At 41.1% G+C, this 24,353-nt stretch overlaps 1 protein-coding gene across 1 annotated transcript in view; it reads right to left on the reverse strand.

The window, feature by feature from the left end:
* The window catches only part of PDE1C (phosphodiesterase 1C), a 509,951-nt gene that overhangs the window by 274,524 nt on the left and 211,074 nt on the right, over window positions 1–24,353 (reverse strand). Inside the window, 1 exon segment of the mRNA XM_032235871.1 lies at window positions 13,552–13,602. Within this exon segment, the coding sequence (XP_032091762.1) occupies window positions 13,552–13,602 (51 nt within the window).

Below are 24,353 nucleotides of genomic sequence, written 5' to 3' on the forward strand. Positions count from 1 at the left end.
GCACCCACAATTGCTTGCGCGGCTGCATTCTGGACAAGCTGAAGTCTCTGAATGCTCTTCAAGGGCTGCCCCATGTAGAGCACATTGCAGTAGTCCAGTTTTATTTCTGTAAGCCACCTGGAGTCACCACAAGCAAGTATATACATTTTCTAAATAAATAATTATTGAATACTGGAAAAAAAAGATGAAAAAAAGAGTTCAGAAAAAAAATTATAAACCTGTCAGGCATGCCTCCATCAATAACCAAGAAAGAAAACTCCCAACTCCATTGTTTGTGGAATTAAAGATACTTTTACTGGTTATGGAAAATAGCAGCAAAAGAAAAGCAAGATCTGAGTCAAAAAGGCACAAACAAGAATATATCAAACTACTACCCAGCACCCTCCCTGCAATTACCCCAACCCAATGTCCAATCTCCAACTCCCAAAGGTGTCATGTGGGGTGCATCACATTGGTATGCAAGATGGTTGGCCTTGACCAAGTCCAAACACAGGCCATCAGCATGTGCAGAAGATGATGAGAACAAAACTCCCTTCTGCATAACTCCTCCAGTATCATATGATTCCCTTCCCAAATGCCATAACCCTCCCCATTTCTATGGCAGCCAATAGCAAGCAAGTGAATTAACAGACCAAGAAAGAAATATTTGTTACCAAAATGAAGAAAAGAAAAAAAAAACAGTGGAAAATTACTATAAGGAATTATACCAACAGGAGACAGTAGCGAAAACACCCAAGAGTCCAGAAAAATTTAAAAAGGCACTGGAAGAGAGAATAACAATGATAGAAGTAATGGAAGCAATAAAAAGACAAAAAAGGGGAAAACACCAGGCCCGGATGGGTTGCCAGCAAAATTTTACAAAACATTGCAAGTTGTGTTAAGCAATGTAATGTTGGAAGTATTTAATGAGTTGTTATTGAAAGCAAAAATACCAGACTCTTGGACAGAGGCTTATATAACTCTTATCCCAAAAGAAGAATCAGATTTGCAGCAAATAAAAAACTATAGACTAATTTCTTTATTAAATGTGGATTATAAAATGTTTGCAACGATAATGGTGGAAAGACTCAAAAGACTGTTAAGTGAATTTATATATTCAGATCAAAATTGTTTTCTATCCAAGAGACAGATTAGAAACAATATGCATATTATATTGAATGCACTAGAATATTATGAAGCACATTCAGAGAAGCAAATGGCATTTTTGGATGAACAGAAAGTCTTTGATAATGTAAATTGGCAATTTATGATACTGCAATTGCAAATGATGGATTTTGGGGAGGGATTTATAAATATGGTTAAAACTATTTATAAAGAACAACAGGCTAAAGTGATGGTAAATGGGGATATGACAGAAAAAGTGCCTATTGGAAAAGGGACTAGGCAAGGGTGCCCACTATCTCCACTATTATTTATACTGACACTAGAGGTTTTGAATAAAAAGATAAAACAAAGAAATAAAAGGAATGAAAGTTAAGAAAAAAGAATATAAATTTCAAGCATTTGCAGATGGCTTAGTATTTATTATGGAAGATCCAGTAGAAACAGGTCCAAAACTACTTGAGCAAATAGAAGAGTATGGAGGAGTAGCAGAATTGAAAATTAATAAAGATAAAACAAAAATCTTAGTGAAAAATATGACAGAAAAACAGAAAAGGGAAATAATGGAGAAATTGGATATTCAAATAGTAAAGAATGTGAAATATTTGGGTGTACAGCTGACCTCGATGTGTGTAACTATCAAGGAAGATAATTACTATAAATTAAGAAATCAAATTGAAATGGATGTAGAGAGTGGAAAAATTTGCAGTTATCATTAATAGGAAGAATAGCGGTAATTAAGATGAATATATTACCAAGAATATTGTTTTGTTTCAAACAATACCAATAAAGCTGGGGGGGAACTACTTTGAAAAATTTAATAAAATAATAGGAAAATATATTTGACAAGGAAAGAAAGCAAGAATTAACATAAAAATGTTACAAGATTCAAGAATTAGAGGTGGATTTGGTTTACTGAATTGGGAGTTATATTATCAAGCAGCAGCTTTAATGTGGATAAAAGAATGGATATTATTGAGAAATACAAGGTTATTGTCATTGGAGGGATATGATATACAACTGGGTTGGCATGCATTTTTGTGGTATGGGAAAAATAGAATACATAGTTATTTTCAGAGACATTATGTAAGAAATGGCTTATATACAATATGGGGAAAAGTGAAAGAAAAATATTACATGGAAATACCAATGCGGCTTTCAACAGTTGAAGCTTTGATAAACCCAAATATTAGTAGTATGAGAAATGTTATTAGATATAAAGATATACTAACAACAAGGGGAGAATTAAAACAGAAGAAAGAATTAGAAGAACAATGGGTTGATATAGGATGGTTTAAACTAATGCGAATACAAACAAGATATGATATGACAAGGATGCTAAAGAATATGGTTTTAACATGAAAAATTCAGAACTGGATAAGATACTCATGGGAACGGATCAAAAAATGATCAAAAAACTGTTTAGTTACTTACTTAGAATAAACCGAGAAGAAGAAGAGGTTAAAGAAACAATGATAAGATGGGCAAAAAATTTTAGATATGCAATAGAACTAGAAAAATGGCAACGATTATAGGAAAGTAATTATAAATTAACATTGTGACAGCATATAAAGAGTATTTGTATAAAATGTTTTACAGATGGCACATGCCACCTGAAAGACTAGCAAAAATATTTAAGGGTAAATCAGCCAAATATTGGAAGTATCATCAATTACCAGGGTCACATGTGGTGGACGTGTAGAGATGCAAGATGCTATTGTGTTAAAATACAAACATGGTTAAGGTGACCAGATTTTCAGATTGGTAAAGAGGGACACCATTGACCTGGGGGGGGGGGCCTTGATTAAAAATTTTATATTTTGTCAAAAGGTCACAAAAGGCGATTACATGACCCCAGGACACTGAAACCATCATAAATACGAATCTGTTGCCAAACATCAAAATTTTGATCACGTGACCATGAGGATACTGCAACGGTCGCTAAGTGTGAAAATGGTCGCTAAGTGTGAAAAATGGTCATCAGTCACTTTTTTCATTGCCATTGTAAGTTTGGTCACTAAATGAACTGTTTGAAAGTTAAGGCTAGCTTGCATTATAATGCCTTATGCTAGCTTACATTTTCAAGAGAGAGAAACTAAATTCCTTGTTAGAATTGAAATAGAAATGAGTAGAGTAGAGTAGAGTAGAGTAAAGTAGAATAGAATAGTTTATTAGCCAAGTGTGATTGGACGCACAAGGAATTTGTCTTTGGTAAATATGCTCTCAGTGTACATAAAGAAAAATAAAATAGTAGGATAGTGGGATCTTTGCTGCACCAACCTCAGAAAGCAGAAGATCCCACCATCTCCCAAGCTGGGAGGAGGTGTGTGAGGTGGGGGATCCTAGGTGCACCAAGCTCTTTCTGAAAGAGGAGGTGTGTGAGGTGGGATCCTAGGTGCACCAAGCTCTTTCTGAAAGAGGAGGTGTGTGAGGTGGGATCCTAGGTGCACCAAACTATTTCTGAAAGAGGAGGTGTGTGAGGTGGGGGATCCTAGGTGCACCAAGCTCTTTCTGAAAGAGGAAGTGTGTGAGGTGGGATCCTAGGTGCACCAAGCTCTTTCTGAAAGAGGAGGTGTGTGAGGTGGAATCCTAGGTGCACCAAGCTCTTTCTGAAAGAGGAGGTGTGTGAGGTGGGATCCTAGGTGCACCAAGATCTTTCTGAAAGAGAAGGTGTGTGAGGTGGGGGATCCTAGGTGCACCAAGCTCTTTCTGAAAGAGGAAGTGTGTGATGTGGGATCCTAGGTGCACCAAGCTCTGCCTTCCTCCGTGCTCTTCCTGCCCGGACGCCCAAAGCCTCCCAGCCCGCCCGGCCCGGGGCAAGTCAGCTGCAGTGCAGCGGGCGGTGATCCCACCACCATCCACCCGCTCACTCACCCCACCCATCACTTACTCTGAGTTCGGAGAAGAAGCGGCGGCCCCAGGTGGCTCTTTTTGCAGAGGCTTTCCCACGGCTTGTCCGGAAGTGGGGCTGGAAAGGCGAGCTCGCTCCCCCGCCCATCCACCTGCTCACTCGCTACGCTACCCTGCCCATGTGAGCGGCAGTGGATGAGTGGGGGAGTGAGTCGAAGAAGGTGCCAAAATTAAGCGGGATCTTTTGGGAATGGCCCGGGACGCGGGAAAAATTATGAGAAGACGTGCCTGTCCCACCAAATGCGGGATGTCTGGTCACCCTAAACATGGTTAGAGAAAATGGTCCATCAGCCTATAGAGTTTAGACCAGAGGTATTCTTATTGGGTATTCTACCAGAGAAATATAGCAAAGAAGATTCATATTTGATTGTAAATATAATAACAGCAGCTAGAATTGTATCTGCACAAAATTGAAATGCAGATAAAATCCCATCAGAAGGAGAGGTAATAAAGAAGATATTAGATTGTGCAGAAATGAACAGGTTGACATTGAGAATAAAGGACACAGAGGAATCAGTGTACTACAAGACATGAGGCAATTTTATGATTGATTAGAAAAGAGATACAAATAGAAAGAGAAAAAGAAAGGAACAAAGCGTAAAATAAATCATTCAGACAACACATTAAATTAGGGGGAAATAGGAAAGTGTTAAAATACAAAAATACAAGTAAAAAATGGTACAAGTGGATTTCTATTGGGAAGTAAAATGTTACAGAGAAAATTATTTGTATGTAAATATAAAGTTGGAATAGCTGAAATGCTACCCCGGGAACCCATCAGAGAAAGCAATAAGCAATGGCAACAACAGAAAGGAGGGAGAACAAGGAGGGAAAGGAAGAAAATGTAAAGCAGAGGAAGTAAAAGAAGGGAAGTAAGAGAGAGGATAAGGTGAAGAGAGGAGCGAGGGAAAGAGAGGGGAAGTAGAAAAGAGGAAGGAGAGAAGGAAAGAAGGGAGAGAAGGGAGGTTGAGAAGATGGAACGAGCAAAGTTGTTCCAGAATAAGATGGAGAAACAGGATGGCAAAAAAGTGACCCACTCTATTCTATATATTTGTAAGAAGATAGTGATAAACATTAATGGTTAACATAAATGTTAATAGCACCTATAAGAATATAGATTTGTGAACGAATTTAAAATGAAAAAATAAAAAAACTTTTCAAAAAAAAGATCCATCTGGATCTTGAGTGTATCATTCTAGGGTGTTGGTTATTCTTGCCAGTTTAGTATCATCTGCAAATTTGGTAAAGTTCCTCTTCTATTCCCTCATCTAAGTCATTTATGAAGATATTGAAGAGTACTGGGCCTACTGCTTACTTCCCTCCATGTAGATATAGTACCATTCAGGACTACTTATTGAGTACAGTTTGTCAGCCAGTTACAAATCCATCTGATGGTGATACTATGTATCCCACTTTTTTCTAGCTTACCAAAAAGTAGGTTGTGGCCTACCTTGTCGAATGCCTTGCTGAAGTATAAGTATCAGAGATGGTCTTCAGCTGGTTCTTACCAGTTCAGGTGAACTGGTAGTGGAAATTTTAATCAGTTCAGAGGATCAGCAAATAGCACCTCTGACTGGGCCTGCCCATCTCCTCCCCACCCCATCCAGCAGTCCCCACACATCCCGTCTTGGCTCCCAGGTAAGTGCAGGGAGACTTGCTAGGTTGAAAATGAGAGCAGTGGTGCCCCTCCCCCCATGCCCCATTTTGGTGCTCAGGAGGCTTCAGGGAGGCCTGCTAAGCCCAAAATGGGTGGGGGTGTGGCGGCGCCACCCATGTCCCATGTCAGGTTTTCTAAAAATGCCCTAATTGATTTATGAGTACCAAGTTGAGTTTCAATACAAAACAAGTCATTTATTAGAAACACCATAGGCAAGATCTTTTCACAGTCAGATCTAAGCTTTGTTTTGAGTTATAGCTGAACTTTAATCCTGTTCCTTCCTTCCCCTCAGTCTGGGTCATAAATCACATTTCCCCAATGAGGTGCACCCTTCCCAAGCCTGCTGCAGTAATCTGAGATCTGACTTCAGCTAACAGTATGCATGGAATGCACCCTCCCCTTCTCTCCTATGACAATGTTAGGAGTTGACATCTGGCTCCCCTCACTTTTCAAAAGCAACCTTTGTGAAGCAAAAATAATTTTAGTACAAGTATAGGATTTAAGGCTACATCCTCCCCCCAGGCTTGTTTGATTTTCTGCATGTAATCTTTCTATAAGGCAACCAGCCTGGATATTTCTACTCTTTACCCAAGATATCTCTGACAAGTACTGGAGTTGTCTCCTGTGCCACATTGAATGAAGGATTTGTTGCACCTCATAGTGGGTTTGGCTCCCTATGACCACAGGGCCTGGGGCCCCCCAGGGTAGTGGTCTCAGAGTGGATCTGAGCATGGGTTTTAAGAGGCTACTATGGAATGCTGGATGTATCTTCCCTAGCAGTCAGGGAAGTTTCAATTGCACTGTGGCTGGGTTGATGATCTTTACTATGGGGAATGGTCTTAACTTTGGTCCTAGTTTCTTGCAAGGGAGTCTTAACCTCAAATATTTTATGGAAAAGTAAATCTTCTCTCCCACCAGGAATGGCTGTTGTGGAGCTCAATGTTTATCTGCCTGTTTCTTACAGGTTTGTGCCACTTTAGCCAGCGCTTTTTTGACATTCTCCCAGGTTGCTTTCAGCATCGACATCAAATCAGTCAAGCTGACTGAGGAGGGGGGATCCCTTGGATACTCAGGCATTGTGACAAAGTTCATGCTGCTCACTACTTTGAACAGTGTCATGTGCTATTGTGAACAGCATTATTGTACGCGACCTCAGCAAAAGACAGAAGATCTGCCCAATTGGACTGCTGATAGTTCACGTAACACCTCAGGTACTTCTGTACCATGTGTTCTGTCCTGTGATTCTAATGAATATGCAGACCCAGGCTTGGCTGTCTGCCACAACTAATTACAGAGATAAAGCCACCCCTTGGCTAGGAGCCTATCTTCAAGAAACCAAGATTAGACTTACGGAATGTTTTCTCAATGACTAGTAAAGTGGACTGTTGTTTCCTGCAAAGATTCCCCTCCCATCGCTCCATCTGTATGCTCTTTGGGAGGGGCCACAACAGTAGCCAGCTGTCCCTATTTCCGTCTTCTCCATAGCTGCTCCCTTCTCTTCTCAGCTCTACGCACATGCATATCAGGGACAACCTCCCTCTGTTCCTCCTCACTGCTCCCTGACTCAGATGCCACTTGGTGGCCAACAGGACTCTCTAGTCACTGCTCTGACTCCAAACACCCTCCAGAGTCTTCTTCATCCTCCAGAGCAGTCCCATAATGGTCATCGCTGTCAGAGTCCACCAACAGCTCAGCCGGCCGCTGCTGGGCCACAACACCATGACATTCAGTTTCTCTGCCCCCCTTTATTGGTGCTCAAGTGAAAAGCTGAGCTAAGGCCCTGGGATGACCCAATGGACTGCAGAAACTCCCTGCAGAACAGCCATGAACTGGACCCCTCTGTCTGAGATAATTCTTCAAGGTACTCTAAACTGACCTACCAAGCCCACCGGAAGTTGGAAAATAGGCAGTTTCTGGGGTTTGGAGGGCCTACAGGAGGCGAGGGCCCATTTTTTGCACTCCCCATGCTCCGAGAAAGCCTCTGGAGCCTGGGGAGGGTGAAAAACAGACCTACCGGGCCCACCAGAAGATAGAAAATGGGCCATTTCCAGCCTCCCCAGGCTCCAGAAAAGCCATACATGCATGGACACAGCAACGGGGTGGGGGGGTATAATGCATGCATGCACATGGGGCACAGTGCAGGGGGCATTAAATTATGGGTGTGGGCACATAAGTGCGTGCAATAGCTTTTTGTGAGCATGCTTTTTGCAACCGAGGCAAAAGAGATTCGCCATCACTGCCCTAGTCCTTCTTTTCTCTTGATTGACAGACAATAACTTTGTCAACACAGTTGGTATTCAAGAAGTGCTCCAGCTGTTTAGAGCTTGCACTTATTACTAAAAGTGACTGTTACCATTAGTTTTATTTTTGCTTTCCCTTGCCATAATCATTCCATCCCTCCCATTTGCTGAGAGAGGGCTATTCAATGTTAGTGTAGATAGCCTCAGATTCAGAAAATGGCTTAAGAAAAATTATAATTTTCCACATAATCTAGAATGTGATTGCTGTAGAAAGAAATCTATAGAATTTCTAGCCACATTACCTTATCATTCCTCATACTGATATATATATATATATATATATATATATATATATATATATATATATATATATATATATATATATATATATATATATATATATATATATATATATATATATTGGGTTTCTGCCTGGATGGTCTCTTGTGACGAGCCGAAGGACAGAGAATGGAAGTAGTGATCTTCCTCCCATATTTGGGCATACCGGGGGTTGTAAAAAAATCTAATAGATACCTTTCACCCTGACTTCGCTGATAACGGATAAGAGCCTGTGGCCTAATGGCTAAGATCTCTGCCTAGTATGTAATATAGCCCAGGTTCAAATCCCAGTAAGGGTATGGCTAGCTGATGAGAGAGTATATATATATATACTGAAAGTCACAACCCCTGGTATGCCCAAGTATGGGAGGAAGGTCACACTTCCACTCTCTATTGCCTCTCTGGGAGGCAATAGAGCACAGGTTCGATTCCCAAAAACTTGGGTATGGCTAGCTGATGAGAGCTAAATAGCTTGAAATAGATCTATACTAGTCTCCCTTTATTTATTTATCAGCATAAATATAACATATATATATATATATATATATATATATATATATATATATATATATATATATATATATATATATATATATATATATATTTGTGTGTGTGTGTGTGTGTGTATTTAGTATCATACATACGTATGTATGTATGTATGTATGTATGTATGTATGTATTTAGTATCATACATACCTATTTCCCTGGCTCAGCTGATAAAGGAGAACCTTGTAGCTTATTGGTTAATACAACTGCCTAATATGTAATACAGCACAGGTTCTAATCCCAGTAAGGGTATGGCTAGCTGATGAGAGGTAAATAGCTTGAAATAGATCTGTACTAGTTTCCCTTTATTTATTTATCAGCACAAATACAACGTGTGTGTGTGTGTGTGTGTGTGTGTGTGTAGGTAGGTAGGTAGGTAGGTAGGTAGGTAGGTAGGTAGGTAGGTAGGTAGATAGATAGATCTAGATAGATAGATAGATAGATAGATAGATAGATAGATAGATAATAGATAGATAGATAGATAGATAGATAGATAGATAGATAGATAGATAGATAGATAGAATGTGACCCAATAACCCAATTTAATTTTATACAGACCTAATTTGCAAGTAATTCCTTCTGAATTCAGTGGGGCTAATTTCCAAAGAGATTGTAACACAGTCTTTTTATTTATTTTGATGTAATGAATAGATAAAACTATTACAACTTTTTTGTGGATATGTTTTGATCTCTTTTGTTTTAGATTCTGTTGTTTAACTTAATCACTAGAGAAAATCATTATATAAGCTTTCTCCATAACAGTTTAGTAAGGAATCCAGTAACACTGCTTCCATCACAAGAAAATGTGCTCAGATGCAAAACAAACAGCAGGTTTACTTAGCAAATTACCAAGAGCTTCATTTTTCCTTTTTTTTAAAAACTAATCATATGCAAACAATTCATATGCTTTTGTTCTCAGATGTTAGCATCACGAATGGAACATTATCTGACCCCATTTTAGTCTCTCTTGGGGAAAAAATGAATGCTGTTTTCTGGAGCCTTCAATTTCCTTTCTAGCACTAGACTGTGTATTCTCAGTGTTTTTACATTGGCAAAGGTTACGTTTATCTAGGAGAATCTTTAAATAAGGTGACCAGACGTCCCGATTTCAGCATGGCAATCACGCTTTATAACAATTTTTCCCGTTTCCCGCCGGGTTTTTAAAAAGTCCCGGTTTTCTGGCTTCATGTTGAAAGCCCAGTGGATTTGCTTAAGAAATCCTAACCGGGGCAAGACAAAAGACACCCTGTCTAATCCCTCTCTCTGTCTCAGTACTTTCATTGAAGATATTAAAACTTTAAAGCAAGAAAACGGACCTCCCCCCCCCCCGCGCTGCTTTTACTCACTTTTATAAGAAAAAAATGATCTAGTACCATAGAGCTGCAGGAAATGGCTAGAGAGGTTACTTTCTGGATTTTCCGGAGGGGAGGGGCACGGAGGTTGGAGGACTGCTCCGAAAAATGGTGGCATTTTTCCCTGACTAATTTCACCATTTCAATTTGCTCAGTTCTTTGTATTAACATCTACATCATTCTGGATTTACTTGGAGTGCAAGTCTGCTGGTAAGTGGGTTTTTTTCTTTTATTTTTTAATGTATTTTAAAATAATATTTTATTTATTGTGCATAGGATTTATTAAAATAGTTTTATTCTGTGTGGATTTAAGTTAAGAACTCCCTGTTATTAAGCTTTCCTCAATTAATCTCTGAGTAGATTCCCACCAACTTCAAGATTCCAAGGGCACATCTTGGAAGCTACACCTTTGCTTAGTTTATAGATGATGCCTTTCCTTAAATATGAAAATAAATACATTTATTGTTCAAATGTGTACATCTCAATAGAAATGACTCTCAGGGGTGACAACAATCCAGTAAAATAATAATATAAAACAGTAATTACAAAAACAGGAGCAACTGTTATGAAAATTATTAAAAAATAAAGAATAAAAATGGAGTTATTAAGTATATTAATTGCAGCAACCACAATACAATACCTCGGTCCTTCTTTTCATTAAACTAGACATACCCAATTCCAAGGAATTAAAAGATGCTTGCTCCTGGGGAGGAAAGCTATGGCAAATCTAGACAGCATCCTAAAAAGCAAGGTGACCAGATTTTCAGTAAAGAGGGACACCTTTGACTGGGGGTGGGGGCTTGATTAAAAATTTTATACGGAGCAACAAAAAATTTCATACAACGCAAAAATAGTATTGTAATATTTTTATTATTTCAACATAACTACAATTTACAAATATAAATTGTAACTGTTGCCAAACATCAAAATTTTGATCGTGTGACTATGAGGATGCTGCAACGGTCACTAAGTGTGAAAATGGTCGCTAAGTGTGAAAAATGGTCATCAGTCACTTTTTTAATGCCATTGTAACTTTGGTCACTAAGCCCATTATACCACCTTTCTTGCCACAGTTCTTAAGTGAATAACTGCAGCTGATAAGTTAGTAACATAAGTGAATCTGGTTTCCCCATTTGACTTTGTCAAAAGGTGATTATATGACCCTAGGACACTGAAACCATCATAAATACGAATCTGTTGCCAAACATCAAAATTTTGATTGTGTGACCATGAAGATGTTGCAACGGTCACTAAGTGTGAAAATGGTCGCTAAGTGTGAAAAATGGTCATCAGTCACTTTTTTCAAAGACATTGTAACTTTGGTCATTAAGCCCATTATACCACCTTTCTTGCCACAGTTCTAAAGTAAATAACTGCAGCTGGTATTTTGTATTTTGGATAGAATCTTTTTTTAAATTGTCTTAGACTATTTTAAAAAAGATTCTATCCAAAATACAAAATACCAGCTGCAGTTATTCACTTAAGAACTGTGGCAAGAAAGGTGGTATAGTGACCAAAGTTACAATGGCATTGAAAAAAGTGACTGATGACCATTTTTCACACTTAGCGACCATTTTCACACTTAGCAACCATTGCAGCATCCTCATGGTCACACGATCAAAATTTTAATGTTTGGCAACAGTTACAATTTATATTTGTAAATTGTAGTTATGTTCACATAAAAAAAATATTACAATACTATTTTTGCGTTGTATGAAAATTTTTGTTGCTCCGTATAAAATTTTTAATCAAGCCCCCCCCCCCCCCGTCAAAGGTGTCCCTCTTTACCAATCTGAAAATCTAGTCACCTTATCTTTAAACTACTTATGGGGGGATGTGAAACTGAGAATAATATGGAAGGCACAAATTGTATGGTTTTAGATATGATGTAATCATCCTAATTGAGCTCCAAGATGGTGGCAGCAGAAGAAACAATATCAGATCATGGCGAGAGCAGGTCACCACTGGTCATCTCCTTGGCCCCTTTGTGGGTCTTGTGCTTGGCTCTCAAAGGGAGCACATTCCCCTCATGCACCCAATGTGTTTGGCACTGCTGTGGGCCACTGCCACCACCAAGGCCACCAGCAGCTTGTGCAGGTTTATTAGGCCACTCCGGTGCTGCTCGGAGCACTACACCCCCAGTGGGGAAAGCCTGCTCCTCAATGGAACCATTGCTAGCCAGGCCCAGCCAGGATTGTATGCCTCCCCACCCGCCATCTCTGCTGGGCCTGGGCGGGGCTGGCGATGATGGGGATCTTGCTTTCCCCACTCAGAGTGGCTGTCTTTTACCTGCTGGGCCTGGGCATGCTCCACCACCTTTACTCAGTCTTTCTAGCTGACTGCTTCACCTCCTTCAAACTGGGCAGTCTGCTGAGTGGCGGCAGCCACAGCCTGCAGTGGAGCCAAGGGGCACCTTTGGCATTTAGTCATGGCAGCCACATGACCACAAAAATGTCTTCAGACAGTTCTGGCACTTCAGCTTTGAAATGGAGATGAGCACCGCCCCCTAGAGTCAGGAATGACTAGCACATATGTGCGAGGGGAACCTTTACTTTTTTACTAAGTTTGTTTTGAGCACATGCAATCATTTACACATTGCCAAAAGAATAAAAATCATTATTTTAAGCAAAGGGTGGCAACTATACCTTAGCCTTTGGTTTAAAAACTTTCCCAAAAAACTAATGAAAGCTGCATTTGCAGATGCATGCTTACTGGTGAAAAGTTAGAAATATTTTTGCAAACTACAATGAAATACAGCAAACTTTCCTGTATTAGGAAAGTTAAAATCAGATGAACTGGCACTTCTCATTCTTCTTCTACATTATAAGAGTCATTTAAATGTCCAGCTTTCCCTTCTAGTTGAATGTGGATTAGGCAGTCTTTCAAAGAAGAGAAAATATGTTTTAGTGAACCACAACTATGTGTCAGAATGTTTTCTGGAAGAGCAAATGATGTAATAAGAAATACTCTAAAATCTCAACTCTTTATCAATCAACATTCTTCCAAACCCTTTTCTCTGGGACCTGAACTGTGTGGAACACAAGTCTCTTCATAGAAGTCCATATTCAAAGACAGGACTCCTAGAGGAGGCTTAGAGGAAGGACAAGGCTTTTTCTTTCGTGAGCCACAGGGATGTCATGGGGATCCCCACTGTCCTCAGTGAAAAATGCCTTCAGTCAGGGGACTTTGCTTCAAGTTATTTTTTAAAATTGTCTGTACTGTAAAGCTGGGAGTTAACTTCTGCCATGGGTGCAAAAGACAGACAGCAAGACTTATCACCATCATCATTGTTATCAGCATCATGTCCTTAAAATGTTAGAGAAAGGGAGAATCCACATTTTTCTTGTTTCAAATATATATTTATTACTAACATTCAGGAAATAAATTAACAGGCTAGACTACTTACGTGCAAACCGCGATGTAGGATGAGCATTCTTGTCTCCTGTTTCATTTGCAACTAAAAGAGAAAATACATTCTTAGTAAATTCCATTATCTGTACTTGAGAAATATAATACATTTCCCCTTTTCCCCAGTAGACAGAATAATAAGTAGCATGATTAAAATAGAATCCCAAACACTTTTGCCATATCCTCTACTAAATTCGTTGAGGTATATTCTCAAGTAAATGGAAGCTATATTTAAGTTTCTTTTCTCCTTTCCCAGTGTTTCTTTGTTTTTCTCTTACTTATGCATCTGCTAGAAGCTTGCAGAAGCTTGCAGAAGCTTGCAAACTTGCTTCCCTATTTGGGGATTATTATTTTTTTAATGACAAAGGAAATCTAAACTTAGATTAAAGAGAAGTGCAGAGCCAGCAGAATACACATGTCATAGCTGAAAAATCTAAATACATGATTTTATAAAAACATAGTATCCTTGTTTCATGAAGTAATCCTCGACTCTCAGTCACAATTGGGACCAGATATTTTGTTGATAAGCAGTACAATGATTAAGTGAAGCATCACATGCTTGTAGCCCAATTCTATGATTTATTTTTTTTGCCATGGCTGTTAAACTAATCACTGTGATTGTTAAGTGAAGGATCACATGATCATGATTTGCGATTTTTCAATTCAAATTTTCCCATGAACTTTTCTTCTTGGAAGCCAATGATGATCACATGACAACAGGACACTGCATGTACAATGGTTGCCAAGCACCTGAAATTTGGTTATGTGACCATGGGGACATAGTCGTCATAGGCAGAGGTGGGTTGCTCCCAGTTCAGACTGGATTGAGTGAACTGTAGTGGGAAGCTCCGGCCACCCACCTGGATGCTTCTGAACATGCACAGAAGCATCACACGCATAGGGGAGTATGCCCAAACCAGTAGTAAAAAAATTGGCAACCCACCACTGGTCATAAGTGCATAAGTATTGATGGTTTGGGACTTTGGACTCTGAGAATATCACAGACACCAAGAAAAGAAATAAATTAATCATAGAACAAATAAGTCTAGAGTTCTAATTCAAGGCACAAATGGCCAATTATTCTACTTCAGACACATTATGTGAAGACCCAATTCTGTGGAGATGTTAGAAGCAGATTGTCATGGAAAAATTCTACCTACCCTATGTAGTTCAGAGGTGGGTTCCTACTGGTTCGGACCAGTTCGGTCGAACCGTTAGTAAAAATTAGGGCTGGCTCTCCGAACTGGTAGTACTGGCAGGTTGGCCATGCCCCTGAACTGGTCCACTGGTTGCTGCTTGCATCTGTTGGACAGCAAGCTGACCAGAGCTGGAAAGTGGCTGGCTGGCAAAGAAACCTGTCAGCCACCTCTTTGACTGCCAGAGGCTTCTTTTCCACCCTGATTCTCCAAAGTACAGTCAGAAAGAGTCCCAGAGGTCCCAGAGATGGGCTGTTTTTCACAAAAACAGAAAGTGTTTTTGCCTTCCCCAGCCCATAGAAGTACTTTGCAGGCTTCAGAAGGGCTGGGGGAAGGCAAAAATGCTCCCATTTTTGAGAAAAACAAGCGAAAAATAGGCCTCTATTTTTTTGCAAAAATTGAGGCATTTCTGCCATCCCCCAGCCTCCAGAAGCACTCTACTGGCTTCAGGAGGGCTGGGGGAAGGCAAAAATGCCTCAGTTTTTGCAGAAAATAGCCCATTTTTTGCCCATTTTTTACAAAAACAGGGGCATTTTTGCCTTCCCCCAGCCCTGCTGAAGCCTGCAGAGTGTTCCTGGGGTCCAGGGAGGACAAAAACTTTTTTCTTACTGGGTAGTTTGCAGGTACTCCCTTAGCTCCGGTGAGGCTGTTTTGCTGGAGGGTTTTCCCCCTAAACTCCAGCAAGCAAGGCAGCTGGCAGATGCTTCCCTGCTCAGCCAGGGGCTCCCTTGCACCACAATTGGACCGTCGTTTCCTTCCTTCCCAGGCTCCAACTCTGCAGGACAGCAAAGAGCCTGCATATAGAGGGATAGGGACAGAGCACCCAGCTGCCAGTGCAGATATGGGGGCAGGCAAAGCACACGAGGGCCCCATGGCGGTCCTGATCCCAGGCGGCCAGACACTGCCACTGCTGGAGTTGCGGGGTCCCATTGGGTTCTGGGGTTTCTGCCCCTCGTGCTGCACTTTGCAGCCACCAGAGCCCCATGCCAACCTCTTCAGTGTGCTGGGCTCCCCACGCGGCTTCTCCCTGGACCAGCTCTGGCAGTGCTTCCTGGCCCTGCACCACTTGCTGCACCCGGACCCCTTCAGTTACTGGCCAAATGCAGCTCCTCAGAGCAGCATGCCACCCTGATCATGTGCTCTGGGGATTCCAAAAAAAAAGACAGTGAAGAGCCGAGGCCTGCCACCTCCCCATCAATTTTTTTGCCACCATTTCGATGGGCATGGCTTGGTGAGGGGATCATGTGACTGAGTGTGCATGAGTGATTATCAGGTTGGCCATTCCCACCCAGTCACATGCCCCCTATCTAGCCATGCCTCCAAATTGGTAGCAATTTTTTTTGAAACCCACCTCTGATGTAGTTGCTAAAATTCAACAACAGCATAATCAGTCAGTCATCAGCACGTGGAAATAATCTGAACACTCATCGATTTTCTACTTCTTATGTAAGAAAAAAATAAGCTATCCCCATCATCATCTAGTGACCCAATAACCTAATTTAATTTTATACAGACCTAATTTGCAAGTAATTCCTTCTGAATTCAGTGGGGCTAATTTCCAAAGAGATTGTAACACAGTCTTTTTATTTATTTTGATGTAATGAATAGAGAAAACTATAACTTTTTTTTGTGGAGATGTTTTGATCTCTTTTATTTTAGATTCTGTTGTTTAACTTAATCCCTACAGAAAATAATTATATACGTTTTCTCCATAACAGTTTAGTAAGAAATCCAGTAACACTGTTTCCATCACAAGAAAATGTTGTGCTCAGATGCAAAACAAACAGCAGGTTTACTTAGCAAATTACCAAGAGCTTCATTTTTCCTTTTTTTTAAAAAAAACTAATCATATGGAAACAATTCATATGCTTTTGTTCTCAGATGTTAGCATCATGAAGGGAACATTATTTGACCGCATTTTAGTCTCTCTTGGGGAAAGAAATGAATGCTGTTTTCTGGAGCCTTCAGTTTCCTTTCTAGCACTATACTGTGTATTCTCAGTATTTTTACATTGGCAAAAGTTACGTTTATCTAGGAGAATCTTTAAACTACTTGTGGGGGGATGTGAAACTGAGAATAATATGGAAGGCACAAATTGTATGGTTTTAGATATGATGTAATCATCCTAATTGAGCTCCAAGATGGTGGCAGCAGAAGAAACAATATCAGATCATGGCGAGAGCAGGACACCACTGGTCATCTCCTTGGCCCCTTCGTGGGTCTTGTGCTTGGCTCTCAAATGGAGCACATTCCCCTCATGCACCCAATGCACTTGGCATTGCTGTGGGCCACTGCCACCACCAAGGCCACCAGCACCTTGTGCAGGTTCATTAGTCCACTCTGGTGCTGGTCGGAGCACTACTCCACCCCCAGTGGGGAAAGCCTGCTCCTCAATGGAACCATTGCTAGCCAGGCCCAGCCAGGATTGTGAGCCTCGCCCCTGTCTCTGCTGGGCCTGGGCAGATCTGGCAATGATGGGGATCTTGCTTTTCCCACTCAGAGTGGCTGACTTTGACCTGCTGGGCCTGGGCATGCTCTACCACCTTTACTCAGCCTTTCTAGCTGGCTGCTTCACCTCCTTCAAGCTGGGCAGTCTGCTGAGTGGCAGCAGCCACAGCCCGCAGTGCAGCCAAGGTCCATCAGGTTTGCAACAGAAACATGCTCCAAATGCAGACCCTTGAGGGGGCCAAGGAGAATATGAGCAGTGGCAACCTGCTCTCCAACAGCAAGCAAAAACAATGGGATGGAGTAAATGCATCCAGTGGTCTGCATCATGTGCCTTCCCCCACCTCTGCCTGCTGCTGATGCTGATGCTGCCACCACACCTGCTGCTTGGAAGACCATCCTAGTGGTGTCAGCAGGCTCTGGAGCTGCAGAGCGCATCAGCTGAGAGCTGAGAGGCTGGCAAGCTGTGACTCCTGCTGGAAACCATCAGCCCCTATGGACAAGGGGTGGAGAGTGTGCAGGGTCTGACAGTTTTCAGCAACTGTCCCACCCCCTGCCTTGCCTCACCTCATCCTCCCATCCATCACCTCACCCCCATCCACTCACCCCACCCTCTCACCTCATCCTCCGCCCATCCTGAATTCTACCACCCACCCTGAACAATTCCCTTCCCAACCCTGACAAGCACCCACAGGCACCCCCCCTTGTGAGCGACTTTGAGCTGGTCATGCCCAGTCAGCCATGACCACCCTGGGCACATCTCTCCTCCCTCACCACCCCCTTGAGGACAACCACAATGCTGATCCAGCCCACAATGAAATTGAGTTTTACATCCTTCAGTAGGATTAGAATTTGAAGCTCCACAGGACTTTCTTTTAGGGTATTTTTGTTTGCCTTCTCCCTCCTTCATTTGCTTCCTTTAGAATATGCTTCCTCTTCATACTGCCATTTTATTCAATTTTCCCAATTATATAACCTTTTTTTCCCAATAAGAAGACTGCATTGCAATTTCTGAAAAATGTTTTATCCCTTTTTCTTTTTCTGAGTTTCTTTTTTGTTTCTTTCAAAGGAAGAATTTCTTGCAATTTCTTCTCCTTATAGTAGTTTTGAGTATACTCTTATAGAAAATTGTGGGTTTACTATTATACACCTTTTCATCCCTTTATGGTTCCTTTGCTGCCCAAGCTTGTGATGCCTCACTTTAGGATTTAATTAAGGTGAGGGAAATCAAGGAGTCTGCAGACCACTAAAGACTATACAAAGAAAGGCAAATACACTCACAGAAATCCCAAGAACTCCTTGTATCTAAAGTGCAAGAACATCCTACTTCACACATAAGAATTGCATAGCAAATCTGAAAAAGCTTTCTTTATAGTGCTAAATAATAAGAATAGGAGAGAAAGGAGAGAAATTATGGGACAGAAAAACAGGATTCCAAATAGAAAATGATGGTATGTGTTTCTACCTCCAAAGCAAAATCAAAAATGGAATGGAATGGAATGGAATGGAGTGGAGTGGAGTGGAATGGAATAGAATGGAATAGAATAGAATAGAATAGAATAGAATAGAATAGAATAGAATAGAATAGAAGCCAGCAGCATCACAGCGAGACCAGCTGGAAAAATAATGGGCTCTGCTGAGCCTTGCAAAAATCCAACCAGACAAATCCCTGTCGGAAGATATTCAGACCAGAGCCATCCTGGAGGGTCGGGGAAGAAGAAGAGACACCTCAGATGAGCCAGAGGAACCTGCAGTTCTTCAGTAGGGTTGGAGGAAAGCTCTTTAAACCAGCAGCAGGGAAGGTGGTCATAATTAAATGACCGCTACAAAGCTTGAGCATCTAGACTAACCTTTTTGTGCAGGAGCAGTGTTGGAATTGAATGTTGAAATCAGGGGAGTGATTGGCCAACTTACAGGTAAAAAAAATTTTTGATTTTGATCTTAAAAAGGGACCTGGAGCTGAATCAGCAGCTAACTGAATTTTGGGGGATTTTATTGAAGAAAAAGGAGGCAGCAGAGGTTAAAACACTAAAGCCTCAAGGAGTTTTGTCTTCTGCAGTTTGGAAGTGAAGAATTTAAATAACAATAAGAAAGAGCCAGGGAGAAGTTCCTTTTCTCCTTATTTTATTTTATTTTTTGTGGATTTAGCTTTTGACAGCTAATGACAGTCAGCTGTTGGATTGTATTGTGGATTGGAAAGAGCCATCTACTGGCGAGAAGAAAGCACTACACCAACTAGTGAAGAGTGCAGCTGTGAAGAGTGACCTTGGCTACAGGGAAAGATACTTTTAAACCATGACAATCTTTATGGGGTATCTGTTTTTGTAACATAGTTTGGTTGCAACTGTTTATAGCTGTGGAAGAGAAAAAAAACCTTCAATTTGGACGGGACGGGACTGGACTATTGCTGAAATTGAACAATAGAATTTGGAAGACCCTAAATTTGTAATTAAATGTGGTATAACCCAAAAATTTAAAAATCTGTTAAAATAGTTAAATTTGTACTATGGAGATTTGAATGTATGATAAATTGGGTTGCTGAAAAATGTGTGCGAAACATTAATTGGTACAAAAAAGATAGAAAATCAGAAAGAGCACACAGAGAAAGAAATAGGAGAAGGGGGGGTAAAAGAAGGCACAAATGAAGAACAGGAAGACAATATGGAAGAAAGAAGAATTGAAAACAAAATGCAGATGGATTTACAGTCACAAAGGAAAAGCAAATAAGGGGGAAGACCCCCCAAAAAGAAACCACCAAACAGTAGAAGGGAGGAGAATAGGGAAAACCCTGGGGGAAAATATCAGAAAAATAAGATTAAACACCTTGAAGAAAAGATACAATAACCATAAAAATAGGAAAAAGAAAAAGAAGAAGTTAGGAGAAAGAGGAAGAAGAAGAAAAATGATTAGAAATGGAATTCTTGAGAGCCCAAAAGAAAATGGTTAAGACAGGGAGGAAGGGGAAAAGAATTATATTAGTAGACTAAAGGGAATAGTAACAAGATTGTTAAAGTTATGTAACTAATTAAGAAATAAAGTAACTATAGTATATTGTTAATTGTGGATACAATAATGAAAGAAATGGTCTCTATGTTAAAATTGAATTAGAGGATATATGATGTATACAGTAAAATAATGGAGATTAATGGAGGAAATATGAAATATGAAATGAAAATTTGGTGTTACTTTGAAGGGACAATTGAAGATATTGTTTATGTATTAAGAAAAAGTAAGTATAAAGATGATAAATAATGGAAGATAATTTGGCAGAAAATGAAATAGTATTATGATGTAAAATAGATTATGTAAATGAGATGATGTAAAAGAAAGGATCTGAATAACACTTCCTTTATATAATATGTGAAAAATTGTATTAAAAAATAAAAACCTTGACTTAAAAAAATAGAATAGAATAGAATAGAATAGAATAGAATAGAATAGAATAGAGCTGGAAGAGACCTTGGAGGACTTCTAGTCTCAGACAAGTGACTGTTCAGTCTCTTCTAAAAAAAATCTCCAATGATGGCACGCCCACAATTTCTGGAGACAAGCTGTCCCACTGGTTAATTATTCTCACTGTTAGGAAGTTTCTCCTTTATTGCTTCTCTCTTTGATTAGTTTCCAACTATTATTTCTTGTCCTGCTCTTTGGAGACTAATTTGACCCCTTCTTCTTTGTGGAAGCCCCTCAAATACTGAAATACTGCAGAGAGGGGTGTGGCCAGCATCATGGTGCTATGATATGTTCTTTGGGGCTCTGAAGAAGCATTAATATCCTGACTGTTTTGGGTGTCCCATTGTGGATCAGAACCATTTCGTAGGGACGGTGAGGAATGGAAGCATGTGTGGCATGAACAGGGAAGTCACAAATTCCCTGAAGCACTGGCAATAGCCCCCGACCCAATGGTTGGGAAGGCAGCCATTGCACACTGTCAAAAACTGGGGCAGTCATACAGAGAGCGGAAAGAAAGTGAGGTGGATCGTCTGGGTGAGGCTGTGGGTTTGTCTTGGAGGACAGTGTTTCCTTTTCTTGTGTTCCCTGGCTGAAAAACTTTAAAAGAAGGAAAAAGAGATCAGCAAAAGGAGAGAGGGGGAGCAGAATGGTGCTCCCACTCCGGTAGTAGCGGCAAAACAGCGGTGGCCCTAAAATAGATGAAATATTAAATGAATCTGAGAATTGATTGAAGGACATAAAGCAGATTGAACAGTCATTATTATTTAATTTTTTCTTGTTAACCTGGATAAATTTGGAATCTTAAAACTTTGAAATTTGCTTTTGAAATTTGAAATGTGGGTTTTCATTGACTGAATGGGTGAAGAAAGGGAGTAACTGACAGTGCCATCTAGTGACACTTGGGTATATTAAAGACAGCTAAAGAACAAAGAAGATAAGAAATAGATTGACCTTGGGTGATGTTTACAGACTTGGTAAATAGAGTGCTGACAATAATTGTCCCTTGAAAGAGGAAAACAGGACCAGCTGTGTACTTATTTTTACTTTTTTTTCTTTGACATACAATTGTGGCTCTTTGGGCCTTTTCTATTTGGAGTACATGGAACTTAATTTTTGGACACTTTTTTGAATCTGTTGTGGGGTTTTTTTGCTTCTTTTTCTCTTTTTTCCTTGTGTTTTTTTTTCCTTTTTCCCAGATGCTTGGATTATCAATGTGGATTACTTTTATCTTTTTCCTTTTACTTTTTTTCTCTTAACTTTTTTATCGTAATGTTATGGTTTTTTCCTTATAGGAAAATCCTTTTTTTAATTGGTGAAACACATTTGGATTAGGGTAACAAGAACCTGAAGTTTTGGAATTGAAACTGGAATTAGAAGTTGGAAGTGATGTCTGAATGTCTGGGGGCTGGATTCATTTGGTTGGTTGCAGGATCTCCAATTTGGATTATAGTTCTTACTTGGCATTTGGATTACAAAGATAAGTACAAAGAGCAAGATGAAGAAAATAACAGCATAGTTATCATCAGCAACAACATCTTCCAGCCCCACTACATCAAAAGCATTGAACATGACAGCACAACAAGATAAAACCAGTATTGAATTAAAAAGTTACAGCCTATACACAAAAACCTAAAGGAAAGAATAAGTAACATAGATGAGAAAATGGAAAAAATAGAAGAAGAATTAAAAGAAGTTAAAGAAATAATGGGGAAAAGTGAACAAAGATTGCAGAAGGTGAAAGAGAAAGTGGAAGTAACAGAGAAAAAATTAGAGATGGACTATAGACTTACAACAACTGAAAAAAATTAGGAAAGCATAAAAATAGGCTGGGAAATGGACAAGGATGATTATTACTTAAGATGTTAAGATGTGTTGTGTTGTGTTGTGTTGTGCATGAGGGGATTGGGTGGGCGACCTGTGGCCCCCTCCACTGAGTGCAGATGCAGAAGTGGATGAGGGCCCAGATCTGCCCCCCATCCTAGTATGAATGATGAGTGCGGCCTGTCGGGAAGAATGGGGGCAATGGGAGGTGGGTGGGGGTCTACGGCAACGGGGGAGGGTCAGGGCATTTCGGTCATGAGTGGGAGGGGCAGATATGACGGGAGCTGTAGGGCTGGCCATTACCGGGAAAGAAGGATTTGCTATCTTACAGCGATTCCTTGTTCCGGCCCTACTGGCTCAACTCAAGGGCCTGGTCGCAGAGGAGAGCAGGGCCCTGGTCTCAGGTTGCTGTTGCTAAATGCCAGGTCTGTAGTAAATAAAGCTCTCCTCATCCGGGACTTAATTTTAGATGAGGGGGCAGACCTGGCATGTATAACTGAAACCTGGCTGGGCCATAAGGGAGGAGTCCCCCTCTCGGAAATGTGCCCAGAAGGGTTCCAGATGCTACACCAGCCGCGACACCAGAGAAAGGGGTGTGGGAGTGGCAGTTATTATCCGAAGGTCATTAGCTCCTCGCAGGATCCCTGCCCCAGAGATCGTGGGGTGTGAGTCCCTTCTCCTGAAGTTGAACCTAGGGGTTCAAGTGGGCTTGTTTTTGACGTACCTACCTCCTAGCTGTGTCACAATGGCCCTGCCTGTGCTCCTAGAGGCGGTAGCCGGGTTGGCAGTGGAGTTCCACAGACTGATGGTACTGGGGGACTTTAACCTGCCATCCCTGGGCGAACACTCTGATGGAGCAGAGGAGTTCATGGCTTCCATGACAACCATGGACTTAACCCAAGTAATTCAGGGTCCAACTCATAGAGCGGGACACACACTCGACCTTTCATTTCTCTCGGGGCAGTGGAGATGTGATCTTGAATTAAGGGGAATAGAGACCTCACCCTTGTCATGGTCAGATCATTTCCTGCTGAGGCTTGACTTTGGGATGCTACTCCCCCATTGCAGGGAGGTGGAGCCGATTAAGTGGTTCTGCCCCAGGCACCTGATGGATCCGGAAGGATTCCAGAAGGAGCTTGGAGGGATACTTGACCACAACCCGACAGAGGCCTTAGTCGCAGCCTGGAATGTTGCAGTGGCTGAAGCTCTGGATCGGATTGCGCCTTTGCGGCCTCTCTGTAGCAGTGGATCCAGGAGAGCACCTTGGTTCACCAAGGAACTCCAGGAGATGAAGCGCCAAAAGAGACGCCTAGAGCGACGCTGGAGGTCTAGTAACTCCGAATCTGACTGAACACTGTTAAGAGCCTTTATTAGGACTTATTTAGTGGCGATAAGGGTGGCAAAATGCACATATTTTTCCGCACTTATTGCATCCACGGAATCTCTCCCAGCCACCCTGTTTAGGGTGACCCACTCCCTCCTAAAAGGTGAGGAAGCGAGGGAACCCTTGCAGGGAAGAGCTGAGGAGTTTGTCCAGTTTCTGTCGGATAAAATCACTCAGATTCGGGCGGACCTGGACTCTACTTGGGCAGCACCAGCTGAGATGCCGAGGGAGGGTCTTAGTCAGATTTGCTGGGACAAGTTCGAGTTTGTCACCCCTGAGGAAGTGGACAAGGCCATGTGAGCGATGAGTTCCTCCACCTGTTTATTGGACCCATGCCCCTCCTGGCTGGTTTCGACCAGCAGGGAGGTAACACGAGGCTGGCTTCAGAGGATTACAAATGCTTCTTTACAGGAGGGGACTTTCCTGCAGCCACTTAAGGAAGCGGTGGTAAGGCCCCTCCTTAAGAAGCCTTCTCTGGACCCAGCTATTCTTAAGAACTAT

This window comes from Thamnophis elegans, chromosome Z (genome assembly GCF_009769535.1).
Source record: "Thamnophis elegans isolate rThaEle1 chromosome Z, rThaEle1.pri, whole genome shotgun sequence".
Lineage (NCBI taxonomy): Eukaryota > Metazoa > Chordata > Lepidosauria > Squamata > Colubridae > Thamnophis > Thamnophis elegans.